This window comes from Myotis myotis, unplaced genomic scaffold (genome assembly GCF_014108235.1).
Source record: "Myotis myotis isolate mMyoMyo1 unplaced genomic scaffold, mMyoMyo1.p scaffold_m19_p_1, whole genome shotgun sequence".
Classification (NCBI taxonomy): Eukaryota; Metazoa; Chordata; class Mammalia; order Chiroptera; family Vespertilionidae; genus Myotis; species Myotis myotis.
In genome coordinates this window covers 140,088,110-140,103,677 of record NW_023416313.1, presented here as the reverse complement: position 1 = coordinate 140,103,677, position 15,568 = coordinate 140,088,110, and the positions used below count along the sequence as shown (strand labels likewise).

The window sequence follows — 15,568 nt, the reverse complement described above, 5'->3', positions numbered from 1 at the left end:
AGTCAGTAATTCGGAGAAGACAGGAAGGAGAGAAGAAATGTCTGGCCCAGCCCATCTTCCTTTAAGAATTTTCTCTATCACCTGTGGAATATTCCAACCACAGTCTGAATGGGCTGCCTGGATATAGCCAACTTTCAAACAATTTAATCTAGATTTTGTCCCATTTCTCCTGCTCCATATTTCTCTTATGTTCTTTAGTTGCACCTTTTTCTTTCTCTTAGAAATTTAATTCTTCCTGGCTACTACTTTGGCTCTAGCAGGCAGTACCATGCCTCTCTTTCTTGGCAGTGATTTTCTTCCCTGATTCCTCAGGCCCAAGGTCCACCTGATGTTCTTTTCACCTGGCTCACATTGACCTTGCTAGCCGACCTAACATGGTGGGGACACTCTACCTTTGCTTTAGAGAAGCATATATTAACTCTATGGAATTTAAACATGACCCGTTTAATGCAGATGATGGAAACTGCTACCCTGGAAGCTGACTGGGAAACTGATTGGGACAGCCAAGAAGCCAAATAAGGAAGGCATCTGCAGACCCTTTCTTTTCAACACTTGCAACTCAGCCTATTTGACCTTGTGCTCCCAGCATCCTCTGGGTGAGGATTGATTGCTGCTGCTTTGGTCAGCTTCTTAAATAGAAGTATTCATAGAATAAAAGAGTCCATCTTTTTTTCTCATTCATAGCACCACACTCTTTATAACTGATGTCCAGAAAAAGATAAATTACCATATCTGCTCATATATCAGATATACTTTTATTTCCCAGTCATTTGGAGAAGACATATTAGCCTAAAATTATCCTGGTCAGTGCTAGTTTGGAATATATTTCTCTTCATAAGGTTGACAGAAAATAAAAATAATTTAACAGAGATTTAGTAATTAGTTCTGGTCGCACAACCTTCACATGTTGGATATGTTAATAAACAAAGTGAAAGAGCAATATAATATGCCCTTGTGGATATTAGGTTCCAGTGCTATCATTCTTTTGGGGTTTTGTTTTGTTTTTTACTTATAAACTGGACTAGATCCTGAATTCTTTTGGTTTCCTCCAATATCTGCCTATGATTCTCAAAGCATGTTCCCAATTCTTCTCCTATCCTTTGACTAGAAATCACTGAGAGCTAGATTGCCTTTTTCCAAAGCCATGCAAGCTAAAGATGGACAACTTGAAATAAAATTCAGAAAAATCACCACATCAGCATATGCTTAAATAATCTTAGTAATCGATGCTATATAAGCCACATAGAGAGTACCCAATGACATTATCAGAGACATCAAACTACAAATGCTTTTAGCCTTTAACCTAGAAACCTTGACTGACAGCCTTACAAACTCAGAAGCTGGGTTATAATTTGCTCTGATCATTAACCTTTGGTTTTATTTTATTTTCATAGACATGGCTCTCATTAAGTACCTGATGTTATGGAATTTGACCTGTGCAGTCAGCCTTTTAGCCAGCTCTACTGCTCAGGCTCTAAGTCTTCAACAGATCACCTTAGAGCCCCAGGTACATGGGTTCTTAGACAATGGGATTGCTTTAGATTACTAGCTGGCAAAACAAGGAGGAGTCTGTGCAGGACCATTACAACATGCTATGCTATGACACCATTAACAAAACGGCAACCACAACTGGCAGTGGGATTTCCTATTAGCTAAACAAGGTAGGATAAGTGCCATTACCAGCTTCTCCTGCTGTACATGGATAAACAGTACTGAACAGGTAGAAGTCAATATCCTTGAGATTCACAACCAAGCCAAATGGTTACACTGGTTTGGGAAAATCTACTCCAGCTCCCAGGATATCTGGAATACAATAAAAAGGGCTCTTCAGATTCTCACTGGGTTCCTCCACCTCACAGCGGTTCTCAACCTGTGGGTTGCGACCCCTTTGACGGTCGAATGACCCCTTCACAGGGTCACCTAAGACCACCCTGCATATCAGATATTTACATTACAATTCATAACAGTAGCAACTTTACAGTTATGAAGTAGCAATGAAAATAATTTATGGTTGGGTCACAACATGAGGAACTGTATTTTAAGGGCCAGAAGGTTGAGAACCACTGTCTTAGGATCTCTTGCTGCTATGCTTTTACTGCTCATCCTTGGGCCCTGCCTCCTGAACTGTCTAGTTTGTCTCTGAAAGAATTGAGGCAAACTATAGATGATAATAACTCAGGGATTGGTGGGGCTACAGCCAGGAAATATTAGACCTACTTGAAGCTAGCTAGGGGAAGGTTTCACTTCTCTAACAGGACCCTGACAACAACTCTTTTATGAGAGAAGACAGATCTTCGACTCTCGATATCCTTCAAGAATGTGAGTGAAAACAGAAAAGGGGAAAATTTGTTATCCCACAATAGGCCTATGTGACCTGGCTAAAACCCGTGCCTTTCCTTAACTCTGTTCATCTCTGAGAGACGAGATGGCCTATAATTAGTAGCTTCCTCCCAAGAATGAGCCAGTTAAAAATGGCTAAGACCAGATGGCCACTAAATTGAACTCCATACAACTTCAAACCTCATTATATCTGCAGGACATCTCTGAACTACCTCTGTACTTGTAGATTGATCTGCTGAGTTTGGCGCCTGAGAGGGAGCTGAGAAAGTTCTACCAGGAATGGAGTTACCGTGAGGCTAATGAAACTTAAACTCTAGGTTCCACATTGGCCTGAGCTTCTCGCAGATGCTGGGAGTCTCAGGTAGGGAAAGGAAGCAGGTTGTAGTCAGGAAGGATTTCTTAGTAAGCATTTCAGGTCATGTGATCTCAAAGAAAGGAACTTAAATCTCTAAGTCTCCAACATTTTATGGTGATTTCTTTTCACATTATAAATAAATATTTAATTTTGCATTCCTAATTTTGTATTCTTATTCTTGGAGAGGACCACCCAAATTCTATGTGCTTTAGGCCACACAAAATCTGGATCTGCCACTGGGATTTAATAAATGAGCTACTTGGGTGTTTTGCTAGTATGTTTTCCTACATTTAGTAACACACAATTTATATGAGTGAACAAACACGAAGAAGAATCTAGAGAATCCCAAATAATTCTGAAATCAATGCTTTGATGACTCTTTTCTGAGAGAACTGGAACTTCTGGCAGGCGATATATTTCCATGTTAGTATTAATAAATGCTATGAAACTGGAACTCGGATACTGATGTCAGTTCAGTTCAAGAAGGCAAGCCTTTGTGGAATGCCTACTGTGTGCGAGGGGATTTAGGGCCAGGCTCTTTTTTTGATAGTTTAAATTTATTTTAAGAGTGATTTGAAATTAATTGCCTTATTGTCTTAACAGTGAAGTGTTTTTAATTCCTTAGAGTCTTAATAACAGTTCTCTTTTAAGAAATCGGAGCCAATGTGATAAATATGATTAAATACCAAGGAACAACAATGATAAATTGTTGGAACCAGTCATTTGATGTTCTCTGAAACAGACTTGTCAGTCTGCCTGTCTTAGGAGTTTCAGTGCAGAGGAAATAAAATGAAAACTATCCTTTTTCTTCGTTTATAGATGGTTTCATAGATTGTCGTCATGGGTAACTTTGAGGTAACTGTTTTCCCACCAAGAAACCCTATATTGAAAATGAACTATTTTATGTTCATCATCTTGTCATTCTCTTAAATGTATCATTAAATAAGTACCAAGTACTTGCGTTTGAGAAATGTCATTGATTTCCTAAAAGACAAGTCAATATTAATGTCAGATACTATAAAGTTTCACAGACAAACAAAGTCAGAGGAGGAGAGAGATTGATGTGTGTGTGTGTGTGTGTGTGTGTGTGTGCATGTGTGTGTGGTGGGGAGGGGGTCTGTTTTAGAAAGGCAGTACTGTCTTCCTAGCTAGACCTTGAGTGTGCTGAGCATACCCCCTTCTTAGGGCCTCTGCACTTGCTGTCACTTCTGCCTAGAACGCTGTCCTTCAGGAAACTGCATCAGCTATTTTCTCACTTCACTCAGGGCTCTGACCACCCTGTCTGTGGAAGCACCTTCTGCCATTCCATTTCCTCCCTGCTCTTCAAGGATTCATCTCCATCTGACATTAGGAACTGAGGAAATTCAAACAAATTCTTTGATAAATCCTTTGCCATCTGAAGTCTTACGACTTGCTTTTTGAAATTCAGGAATTGAAAAGATTTCTAAATAATTCTTGCTATTTGATCTGGATATTCAAATCAGGAACCAAATAATTTTGTATAGTAAAGGATATTTGGTGTTTTCTTCATAGTACTTTTTACTCTCTGATTTGTCTGTCTGTTTGTCTGTCTCCCTCACTAAAATGTTAGTTTCATGGTGGGTGGGACTTTGTTTTGTTCACTGCTCTATCCCCATCACCTGGACAGTGCTTGACACCTAATCAAGTCTCAATAAATATGTGTTGAATAAATATGTTACTATATGAATGAGTCCATTTGAACCAATATCATCTGAACTCTAATTTTAGAAAATATATGATTGTATGTAAAAGGCTTATTTCACAGTATTAAATTTTAAGAAGGAAGATGTGGGGTTATATGCATAGTATGATTTCCATTTAAAAAATTCTTGAAACTTTGCATGTGTTCATTTATTCATTCATTTCTTTTTTAAAATTCAGAGAAGGAGGGAGAGGGAAGGAGAGATAGAAACATCAATGATGAGAGAAAATCATTTATTGGCTGCCTCCTGCATGCCCCTTACTGGGGATTGAGCCCGAAACCCGGGCATGTGCTCTTGACTGGAATTGAACCCGGCACCCTTCAGTCCATCGGCCGATGCTCTATCCACTGAACCGAACCGGCCAGGGCTATTCATTCATTTCTTGAAAGAAAAGTTATTAGGTATCTCCAGTGTGTCCATTCTGTGCTGGGCATTCTAACTCAGCTACAGTTTCATGAGAAGTCAGATCATGAAACAACATGAAATGAACTCCACCCTTTCCCTCATCACTCCTCTCTAGCTATGTTGATCTTCATTCAGTTACTCCCTTTTATTAATCTTTTAACATTGCATAGGTTATTCTCCCCCTCCCATTGATTTTTTAGAGAGAGTGGATGGGAGGGAGGGAGGGAGAGAGAGAAATATTGATGTGAGAGACACATTGATTGGTTGCCACCCACATGCCCTCTGACCAGGGCCAGGGATCGAACTTGCAACCCAGGTACGTGCCCTTGACCTGGAATCAAACCTGTAACCCTTCGGTTATTTTGTTATATGCTTAATATGTGTCTATCCTATCTAATAAAAGAGAAACATGGTAATTGGCATATGACCGCTACCCTTCCCATTGGCTAATCAGCAAGATATGCAAATTAACTGCCAGCCAAGATGGCAGCCGGCAGCCAGGCAGCTTGAAACTAACATGAGGCTTGCTTGCTTCAGTGACGGAGGACTCCAACGTTCCCCGTTCCCCGCCTGCCGCTGCAGGCCTCTGAGCTGGCAGTTTGAAACATAGTTACAAAAATAGAAGCTAAACAAAACCCCAGAAACCAGCTTTCAGCTAGCCGGGATCTCAGACCAGGAGTTGATACAGAGTTTCGATTAGAACCTAAACAAACCAGATACCTGCTTTCAGGAGCGGAGGCCTAAGAGCTGGAGCCTCAGAGCTAAAGCTGGCCCAGAATAAAAAGAAAAAAGAAAAAAAGGAGCAGTTGGGAGCTTCAGTCCCAGCCTGAAAACAGCCCTCAGCCCCTCACCCAGACTGGCCAGGCACCCCAGTGGGGACCCCCACCCTGAAGGGTGTGTGACCAGCTGCAAACAGACATCATCCCCTCATCCAGGCTGGCCAGGCACCCCAGTGGGGACCCCCACCCTGATCCGGGACACCCTTCAGGGCAAACCAGCCAGCCCCCACCCATGCACCAGGCCTCTATTCTATATAGTAAAAGGGTAATATGCCTCCCAGCACCGGGATCAGCGGAGCCGCGAGGTCTCCCAGCACTGGGATCAGCATGACAGGGGGCAGCGCCCAAACCACCTGATCGCCCTGTGGCTCTGTCTGTGACAGGGGGCGGGGCCACAACCTCCCTATCGGCCCTGCTCTGTTCCTGACAGGGGAAGGTGCCCCAACCCCCTGATCGGCCCTGCTCTGTGCCTGATAGGGGGGAGCTCCCCAACCTCCTGATCGCCCTGCGGCTCTGTGTATGACGGTTCGGCGCCCCAACCCCCCCACCCTACGGGCCCTGCTCTGTGTGTGACGGGTTATAGCCATAACCTCCCCATCGGCCCTGCCCCGAGTGTGAGAGTGGTGGCGCCTCAACCCCCTGATCGGCCCTGCTCTGTGGGTGATAGAGGGCGGAGCCCCAACCCCCTGATCCGCCCTGCTCTGTGCGTGACAGGGGGGAGCTCCCCAACCCCCTTATGGGCCCTGCTCTTTGTGTGACAGGGGGGAGCTCCCCAACCCCCTGATCGGCCCTGCTCTGTGCGTGACAGGGAGTGGCGCCCCAACCTCTCCATCAACCCTGCCTTGAGTGTGACAGGGGGCGGTGCCCCAACCCCCTAATCGGCCCTACCCTGAGTGTGACTGAGGGTGGCGTCGCAACCTCCCAATCCGCCCTGCTCTGTGCATGACAGGGGACGGTGCCCCAATTCCCCAATTGGCCCTGCTCTGAGCCTGACCAGGGGCTGCACCTAGGGATTAGGCCTGCCCTCTGCCACCCGGGAGCAGGCCTAAGCCAGCAGGTCGTTATCTCCGGAGGGGTCCCAGACTGCGAGAGGGCACAGGCCGGGCTGAGGGACCCCACCCTCCCCCCCGAGTGCACAAATTTTTGTGCACCGGGCCTCTAGTATATTATAAATTCTGTGAGGTTAGGGACCATAATACCATTTAATTATCAATACCATTAGCTTAATGCCGAATATATAGTAGGTATTCAATAAACATTTGTTGAATGAATGAATGAATGAATGAATGAATGAGAGAAGTACACACTAGGAATACCATATCTAATCTAATGGAAGTTAGGGGAAGTAAATTTCAAGGTGGGATCTGAAGAATGAGGAGGAATTAGCAAGTGAAGAAACCAAGCAGCGTGTTCTGGAGCTTAAGCTCTGACTTTATCCTAAAAGCAATAGAAGAGTTTTAAACCAAGAAGTGACACTATCAGACTTGCATTTTAGATGGACTATTTCTCATTGTTGTTAGGAACAGACTGGAGCAGAGAGATTGGTTCAGAGGCTTTAGTGGTAGGTGGTTGTGGCCTCCACTGGGTTCTTGGCAGTAGGGAAGAGAGAAGTGGGTGACTGGGATAGTGAGGGAAAGGAAGGAGTTAAATATGATTCCAAACTTCTGCCTTAAGCAACTGAGAGGGTCCTAGGGCTCACCATTCACTGGAACTCAGAGGGAGAAACCATCTTAGGAGAAAAGAGCCTGAGACCTGTCTATATTGAAGCTGAACATTAAGGACTTGGTTATATAGCTGACTTTTCTAGATATAGGTATGCCGGGGTCCAGGCCCAGCCGTCCAGGGGTTCCCAAAAGTGTGGACAGAGTCGGCGAAGAATGTTTTACACGGAGACAGCTTTCAGAACTCTCTAGCTCTCTTTAGTCCCTGTGGATCTTCCTGTGCCTGGCTGAGGCCACAGAGAAAGATCCCAAGGCAAGCTGAGCCTTTATTTGATAGTCAGAGGTAAACAAGGTAGTGGTTACCAACGTTACACTGTTCTTGTGAGTTTCACTTACTTACACTTTTCTTGTGAGTTTCACTTGTTTACACTGTTCTTGTGAGTTTCACTTGTTTTTGTTCTTGTTGCACCTCCCTCAGCCCATTAGCTTCTCAGGTAAGATCTAGGGAGCGTCATAAGGTCAAGCCTAATTATGCTTAAGAGGACTGTGCCCTCTAAGCTGGGACTTGTTTGTGACTTTTCCAACAGGTCAGTCCGAGGCTTAACTTTATAGAGGCTCCCCACATGTCACCCTTCTTTTACTTTTATGCTACTATAATGAAAGTTTAACTTAAGCATCAAGAACAAAAAGCTACCATAATGAAAGAAAACTTAAGCATCAAGAACAGAACTGGCTATTAAAACAATAATGCCAACGTGTTAACATTTTCAAAACTAGTAAGAACAACAAAGAATGCCAATGCAAAACAGCAATAAGTGAGAAATCAAACTACAGTAACATTTTTCTACTAAATGAAAGTTTCTTTTGCTGACTTACTCAGAGTCCTTGGACCTGGCTGTGCATGACTTTGCAGAAGACTGGCAGCTAACCAATGCTAACACAGCCAGAAACATGGTTGAGGGAGTAGCTTCCACTTCTTGCTTTTCTACCATCTGCTGGGCCTCACTTGTTAATTTCTTCAGCTGACCCCATGTTGGCACCTCGGTCCCTTGCATAGCCTTCGTCATCTTCCTTTTCTGCATCACTGTCATTGGGGCAACTTTCAGTCTTTTAAATGATGGGACAAGGATCCTCTGGGTCCATTGTGGTGACGCACGTAATGCTCTGGTACCCAAATTGGCTGCATTGCTCCTTTGGAAAGATAAAACAGAACCTTTTCCCCACATCATTACTAGATCTGGTAAAACTCTCATCTGGTTTTGCATCCTTTCACTGAGCTAAGTTGGCGGAGGCTATGCTATTGTACAGGAGGCCCAATGCCTTTTGGCTGCTGTACAACCCTCTGCATTGTATTTTTTTTAAAATTAACATATAACATTCTTCTCCCCCTTTTTTGTTTTTATAGAAAAGGTTTATATTGATGGAATTCTGACCATATATAAACATACATACTCCTCTGTATTCACAACTTCCCACTTCAACCCAAAAAGCCGCAGCTTCACATTTCTTCCGTGAATTGGCTCCACCTCGGAGCCTCAGCACCTCAAAACAAAACCCCAATTTCGAGCCAAACTGTTAGTTTTTCCTTTTGTGTCAAGAGCTAACTTTGATATGTTAAAACTAAGTAAAATCTATTTACTCAATCCAAAACAGGCATTAAAAGGAAAAACCCCAAATGCTCTCTTGTATCCTATTTTAAGAGTAGGATTGGCGCTTTCCGCCATTACCTGAGTCCTGATCTATCACCCCAGGGAGAGCTTGCCAATCCTGCACTTTCCCAGGGTGGAAAGGCTGCAGTGGGGTTAAGGATAAGGCTCCTTGGGCCTAACTTCTCCTATGCCTTTACATTTACCTTTCTGGCACCTTTCCTTCCTCAGAAAAGCATGGACACACTTGTATAAAACATTCCGTCTGACTGGGAGTAACCTTAACTCCTCTGCTAGCAAGCATATGTGTTAAAAGATCAATAAGGAGTCTTTTTTCTTTAGACTCAGTATGGCACATCTTCTTAATCTAAAGATCAATATACAGAGTTTTTTTCCTTTAGACTAAGTATGGCACATATTCGCAATCTAAGTTCTGTACTATCCACCTTCTTACCCTACTTATCCTCTATAGGGCGTCTGCAGCACCCTGGTAGAGTCCTATCCGTCCCGAGTGTGGGGGTTCTCAATGTGGGGGGGCTTACCTAGGGGAATCCTGTTCAGGCGCCATATGCTGGGGTCCTGCCCCAGCGGTCCAGGGGTTCCCAAAGGTGTGGACGGAGTTGGCGAAGAATGTTTTACACAGAGACAGTGTTCATAGCTCTCTAGCTCTCTTTAGTCCCCGTGGATCTTCCTGTGCCTGGCTGAGGCCACAGAGAAAGATCCCAAGGCAAGCTGAGCCTTTATTTGATAGTCAGAGGTAAATAAGGTAGTGGTTACCAAAGTTACACTGTTCTTGTGAGTTTCACTTGTTTACACTGTTCTTGTGAGTTTCACTTGTTTTTGTTCTTGTTGCACCTCCCTCAGCCCATTAGCTTCTCAGGTAAGATCTAGGGAGCGTTATAAGGTCAAGCCTAAATATGCTAAGAGGACTGTGCCCTCTAAGCTGGGACTTGTTTGTGGCTTTGCCAATAGGTCAGTCTGAGGCTTAACCCTATAGAGGCTCCCCCATAGGTACTTAGTAAAATACCTGGAAAGAAATGATTAAAATATTATAGTATTAGAAATTTAGTTATGTATCTAAAATTTTCTTATTAACTTTTGGTTTTCATTATTTTTGTTTTATAAAGGAAAAATAATAAACTTTAAAAAATTCTATTAGGATCTGCCATAGAAAATGCTAACGTTTTTGTCCAAAAAACAAAAAAGTAAGGCTTTCTTAATAAAATATGGGTTATTCCCAATGAAAACAAATGATTGTGTGTGGTGAAAGAGGAAATTTAACCTTATCATTCAGAGGTCTGCTAGAGTCAGGGACTGTCCTCCCCTCCCTCCCTCCCTCCCTCCCTCCCTCCCTCCCTCCCTCCCTCCTCCCTTCCTTGTTCATATATCAATCCTCAGCATGGTCCCTGGCTTTTAGTAATGGCTCAAGTGGAAGCTATTATTTAGATTTGTTACTAATACATTTATTTTTACTGCAGTTGTTATACAATGATGTTATTTGTGTCTAATTGATTTTTAGGTAGACTGGGGTCACCTGGACTATTTAGTTGTTGACATGCCACCAGGAACTGGAGATGTGCAGTTATCAGTCTCACAGAATATTCCCATTTCAGGTAAATCTCAAAGTTTAAAGTGGTTTGTGCTATCTTTGATGCTTTGCTGTTGCCTTATTGAAAAACAAACTTCATGACAAACATTTTTATATCTTAAAAAACATAATCATTTATAAATTTTCCTTTACAGATAAAATTCATAAATAGAATTTTTCAAACTATTACTAGAACAGTTACATTTTCAAAAACATGAGACACTTGAAGAGGTGGTGATGTAAATCTGTGCTCTGGAAAAGCAGGAGCACTTAAGTGTTATTTAGGTAGAACATGGCTGTTTGGGGTTCACAGCTCTCTAGCACTTAAAGCATAGTGCCCAATACATGGTGGACACTAAGTAAATATTTATTGAATACCTACTCCTGAATAAGAGTAAATTTTAGGAAAATTTGGATTTGGGGTGAATATAATTATGGAAAAATTTTATATTCTGCTAATTATTTACTAAAATCAAGAGAGCAAAAAACATATTCGCTTACTTCAAATGCACAATACTTCATTATAGTAGGGGTTATGTATGATGGAGTTTCAGTATTTGTTGTTAAGTTTTATGTTAAACTAGAGGCCCGGTGCACAAAATTCTGCATGGGTGTGGTCCAGCATCTGGTGTGGAAGGGCAGGTCCCAGCTGACCTCTGGGTCCTGGGCAGCACCTGGGCCCTCGGGTCCCTGCATTCCCCCTGCCTGAGTCACAGCGCCTGAATCCCCACGTGGAGATGCGGTGAGCATGGCCGGATGTGGTGGGCCGGGGCACAGTGTGGGCCTTTGGGCTGCCCAGTGGTGCCGCATGGAAGCTGGGCAGGCAGGCAGCGTGCTCTCTCTCCCAGTGAGCCTTGCAGACCGGCTCCTGCGTGGACCCACGGGGAGCCAGACTAGCCCCTGCGGTCCCCATGGTTGTGGCCCAGCTAACCCTGAAACCCATTGGAGCCAGCAGCACCTCCACTGCTTCCCGCTGCCAGCACCGTGTCACCGAGGCCCGTCATGTCTCTGGTGGTCAGTGCACGTCATAGCAAGTGGTCAAACTCCTGGTGGAACTCCCAGTCGAGGAGACAGTTTGCATATTAGGCTTTTATTATATGGGATCTGTTTCTAAGTGAATCTTTCCTAGATTCCACTGAAGAAATATTTGTTAATCTCACTTATATATAAGGACTTTGGGGAAAATAAGGGATATTTAAGTGTCTTTGCAAGTTAGTTACTTATTGGTAATAAATAACCAAAAGATATCACTAACATTTAATCATCAGAAGGTTTAGAATCTGTGTTTTTGATAAAATATACACATTGTTTGAAAATATCAATATAGCATATTAATATGAATATTTTTTATGTTTAAATATGTTTGTAATCTAATGGAGCCTGAGACTTTTCCTTTAGTGAGGCAAACTATAAAGTGTAAGATGGGAGTAAAGTGAAGTAACATAGGAAAATAATCCTTCCTCTTTATACTCAGCATACTAAATAGCCTGCTTTTTCTTTTTTAAAGAAGTTTTGAGACATCTTTCTCAATCTTAAGAATACTCACTAAATGTTTATTGAATAAAATGTGTTTCTGACATGGTGAAGTGCTTACTGCAGGTGTCCAAAGTGCTTACATTATTCATGTGAATAATCTACACTAATAAAAGAGAAACATGGTAATTGGCCTACGACCGCTACCCTTCCCATTGGCTAATCAGGGCAATATGCAAATTAACTCTCAGCCAAGATGGCGGCCGGCAGCCAGGCAGCTTGAAACTAACATGAGGCTTGCTTGCTTCAGTGACGGAGGACTCCAACGTTCCCCACCGGCTGCTGCAGGCCTCTGAGCCTGCAGTTTCAAACATTGTAACAAATATAGACGCTAAATAAAACCTCAGCCAGCTGGGATCTCAGAGCTGGAGTTATACATTGTTTCGAGAACCGAAACAAACCAGATACCTGCTTTCAGGAGCGGAGGCCTAAGAGCTGGAGCCTCAGAGCTAAAGCTGGCCCAGAATAAAAAAGAAAAAAGAAAAAAAGGAGCAGTTGGGAGCTTCAGTCCCAGCCTGAAAACAGCCCTCAGCCCCTCAGCCAGACTGGCCAGGCACCCCAGTGGGGACCCCCACCCTGAAGGGTGTGTGACCAGCTGCAAACAGCCATCATCCCTTCACCCAGGCTGGCCAGGCACCCCAGTGGGGACCCCCACCCTGATCCAGGACACCCTTCAGGGCAAACCAGCCGGCCCCCACCCGTGCACCAGGCCTCTACCCTATATAGTAAAAGGGTAATATGCCTCCTGGCACCGGGATCAGTGTGACAGGGGGCAGGGCCACAACCTCCCTATCGGCCTTGCTCTGTTCGTGACAGGTGAAGGCGCCCCAACCCCCTGATCGGCCCTGCTCTGTGGGTGATAGTGGGCGGTGCCCCAACCCCCCCCCCCCCCACAGGCCCTGCTCTGTGTGTGATGGTGTAGAGCCATAACCTCCCCATCGGCCCTGCCCTGAGTGTGACAGTGGCGGCGCCCCAACCCCCTCATCAGCCCTGCTCTGTGGGTGATAGAGGGCGGTGCCCCAACCCCCTGATCCGCCCTGCTGTGTGTGACAGGGGGGAGCTCCACAACCCCCTGATGGACCCTGCTCTGTGCGTGACAGGGGGGAGCTCCCCAACCCCCTGATCGGCCTGCTCTGTGCGTGACAGGGGGCAGCGCCCCAACACCCTGATTGGCCCTGCTCTGTGTGTGACAGGGGGTGGCTCTGCAGCCTCCCCATCGACTCTGCCTTGAGTGTGACAGGGGGCAGTGCCCCAACCCCCCAATCGGCCCTACCCTGAGTGTGACTGAGGGTGGCATCGCAACCTCCCAATCCGCCCTGCTCTGTGCATGACAGGGGGCCGTGCCCAACTCCCCAATTGGCCCTGCTCTGAGCCCAACCAGGGGCTGCACCTAGGGATTGGGCCTGCCCTCTGCCACCTGGGAGCAGGCCTAAGCCAGCAGGTCGTTATCTCCCAAGGGGTCCCAGAGTGCGATAGGGCACAGGCCGGGCTGAGGGACCCCACCCACCCCCCCGAGTGCACAAATTTTTGTGCACCGGGCCTCTAGTACATTGATAAAATTGGACTAAATTATCATTTATTTCCTGCATTGTGACTTGGTACCTTGCAAAAGTTTAATTTGCTTCACACAGATAAACTGAAGTCTCTGAGCAATTTACCTTTGTTCATTCAGATAAAAACACTTCTGTTTGAACAGGATGAATGATTGTATCACCCTGTTTTAATTTGTACTTATACTCTAAAGCCAACAATGTGTAGATTGGGGTTAAGATTGTCTCTCCTTTGAGGATTTCTTTCTTATATCCTAAAACTTTCTGATCAAAATAAATTTCTCTATGAATATTGCTAAACCTGTGCACCTCTATATGCTGAGTTTCCAACCAATGGTCTGTAGCGGTGTTTACTATATTCAGGTTTTGGGAGGGTTTTGACTCTTAAGAGATTCCTTTGACCCTCTTTAACTCATACATTCTAGGGAAGGTCTTGAGGTGGTCTGGAAGCAATCTCCTTTGACATTTAGGAGTAGAGCCCCAAATGATTCTTTTTTTTTAGTAAATCTTTATTGTTCAGATTATTACATTTGTTCCTCTTTTTTTCCCCCCATAACTCCCCTCCACCCAGTTCCCACCCCACCCTCTGCCCTTACCCCCCCACTGTCCTCATCCCTAGGTGCACAATTTTTGTCCTGTCTCTTCCCGCATCTCCCACACCCCTTTCCCCACCAAGAATAGTGAGTCCATTCCCTTTCTATGTCCCTGATTCTATTATAATCACCAGTTCATTCTGTTCATCAGATTATTTATTCACTTGATTCTTAGATTCACTTGTTGATAGATGCATATTTGTTGTTCATAATTAGTATCTTTACCTTTTTCTTCTTCTTCCTCTTCTTAAAGGATACCTTTCAGCATTTCATATAATCCTGGTTTGGTGGTGATGAACTCCTTTAGCTTTTCCTTATCTGTGAAGCTCTTTATTTGACCTTCAATTCTGAATGATAGCTTTGCTGGATAAAGTAATCTTGGTTGTAGGTTCTTGGCATTCATCACTTCGAATATTTCTTGCCACTCCCTTCTGGCCTGCAAAGTTTCTGTTGAGAAATCAGCTGACAGTCGTATGGGTATTCCCTTGTAGGTAACTGAGTTTCTTTCTCTTGCTGCTTTTAAGATTCTCTCTTTGTCTTTTGCTCTTGGCATTTTAATTATGATGTGTCTTGGTGTGGTCCTCTTTGGATTCCCTTTGTTTGGGGTTCTCTGCGCTTCCTGGACTTGTAAGTCTATTTCTTTCACCAGGTAGGGGAAGTTTTCTGTCATTATTTCTTCAAATAGGTTTTCAATATCTTGGTGTCTCTCATCTTCTGGCACCCCTTTAATTCTGATGTTGGTGCGCTTGAAGCTGTCCCAGAGGCTCCTTACACTATCTTCGTATTTTCGGATTCTTTTTTCATTTTGCTTTTCTGGTTGGGTGTTTTTTGCTTCTTCGCATTTCAAATATTTGCCTTGATTGTTGCGCTCCTCTGGTCTGCTGTTGGGAATCTGTATAGTATTCGTTATTTCAGACCGTGTATGCTTAATTTCTAGTTGGTTCTTTATCACAACATCGAGGGTCTCATTAGATTTCTTGAGGATCTCAATAACTTTTTCGGCGGCTTCTAGACAGTTCTTGAGAGACCTTAAAAGTGTGGTTCTGAACTAGATATCCTCCATTGACAGTTTTGTCCTGTTTCTTTGTCTCCGCATTTTTTATGCTTTCTTGGTGCACCCCCTAGTGGTCTTTGTGTGCAGTCTTGTTGTAGTTAAGCCTTGATTGTTGCAGTTAATACTAGGGGGATTTGACCTCCAGGCCAACTGGCTGTGAGAATCAGCTGTGTCTGCAGTGGGAAAACTTCTGTCCTCTAGAGGTGCTAATCTAGCCTTTGCCTGAGGCTATCTGGCAAATGGCTCTGTGCAGGGCTTGGGCGAGGCGGGTCGCACGGGATCAACAGAGTGGGTGGAGGGAGCAGTTATGGCTGCTCTTAGTCCCGTCCCCAGAGGCTCT

General features: G+C 44.3%; 1 protein-coding gene across 9 annotated transcripts in view; it reads left to right on the top strand.

Moving 5' to 3' along the window:
* The window catches only part of NUBPL (nucleotide binding protein like), a 245,569-nt gene that overhangs the window by 172,994 nt on the left and 57,007 nt on the right, over positions 1–15,568 (top strand). For all 9 annotated transcript variants that reach the window (XR_004974816.1, XM_036353572.1, XM_036353562.1 and 6 more), the window contains one exon: positions 10,430–10,523. Coding sequence is in view for 8 of the 9 variants with exons in the window: in XM_036353572.1 (XP_036209465.1) it covers positions 10,430–10,523 (94 nt within the window). In the remaining variant the exon portion in view is untranslated. The remainder of the gene's footprint in view (positions 1–10,429; positions 10,524–15,568) is intronic.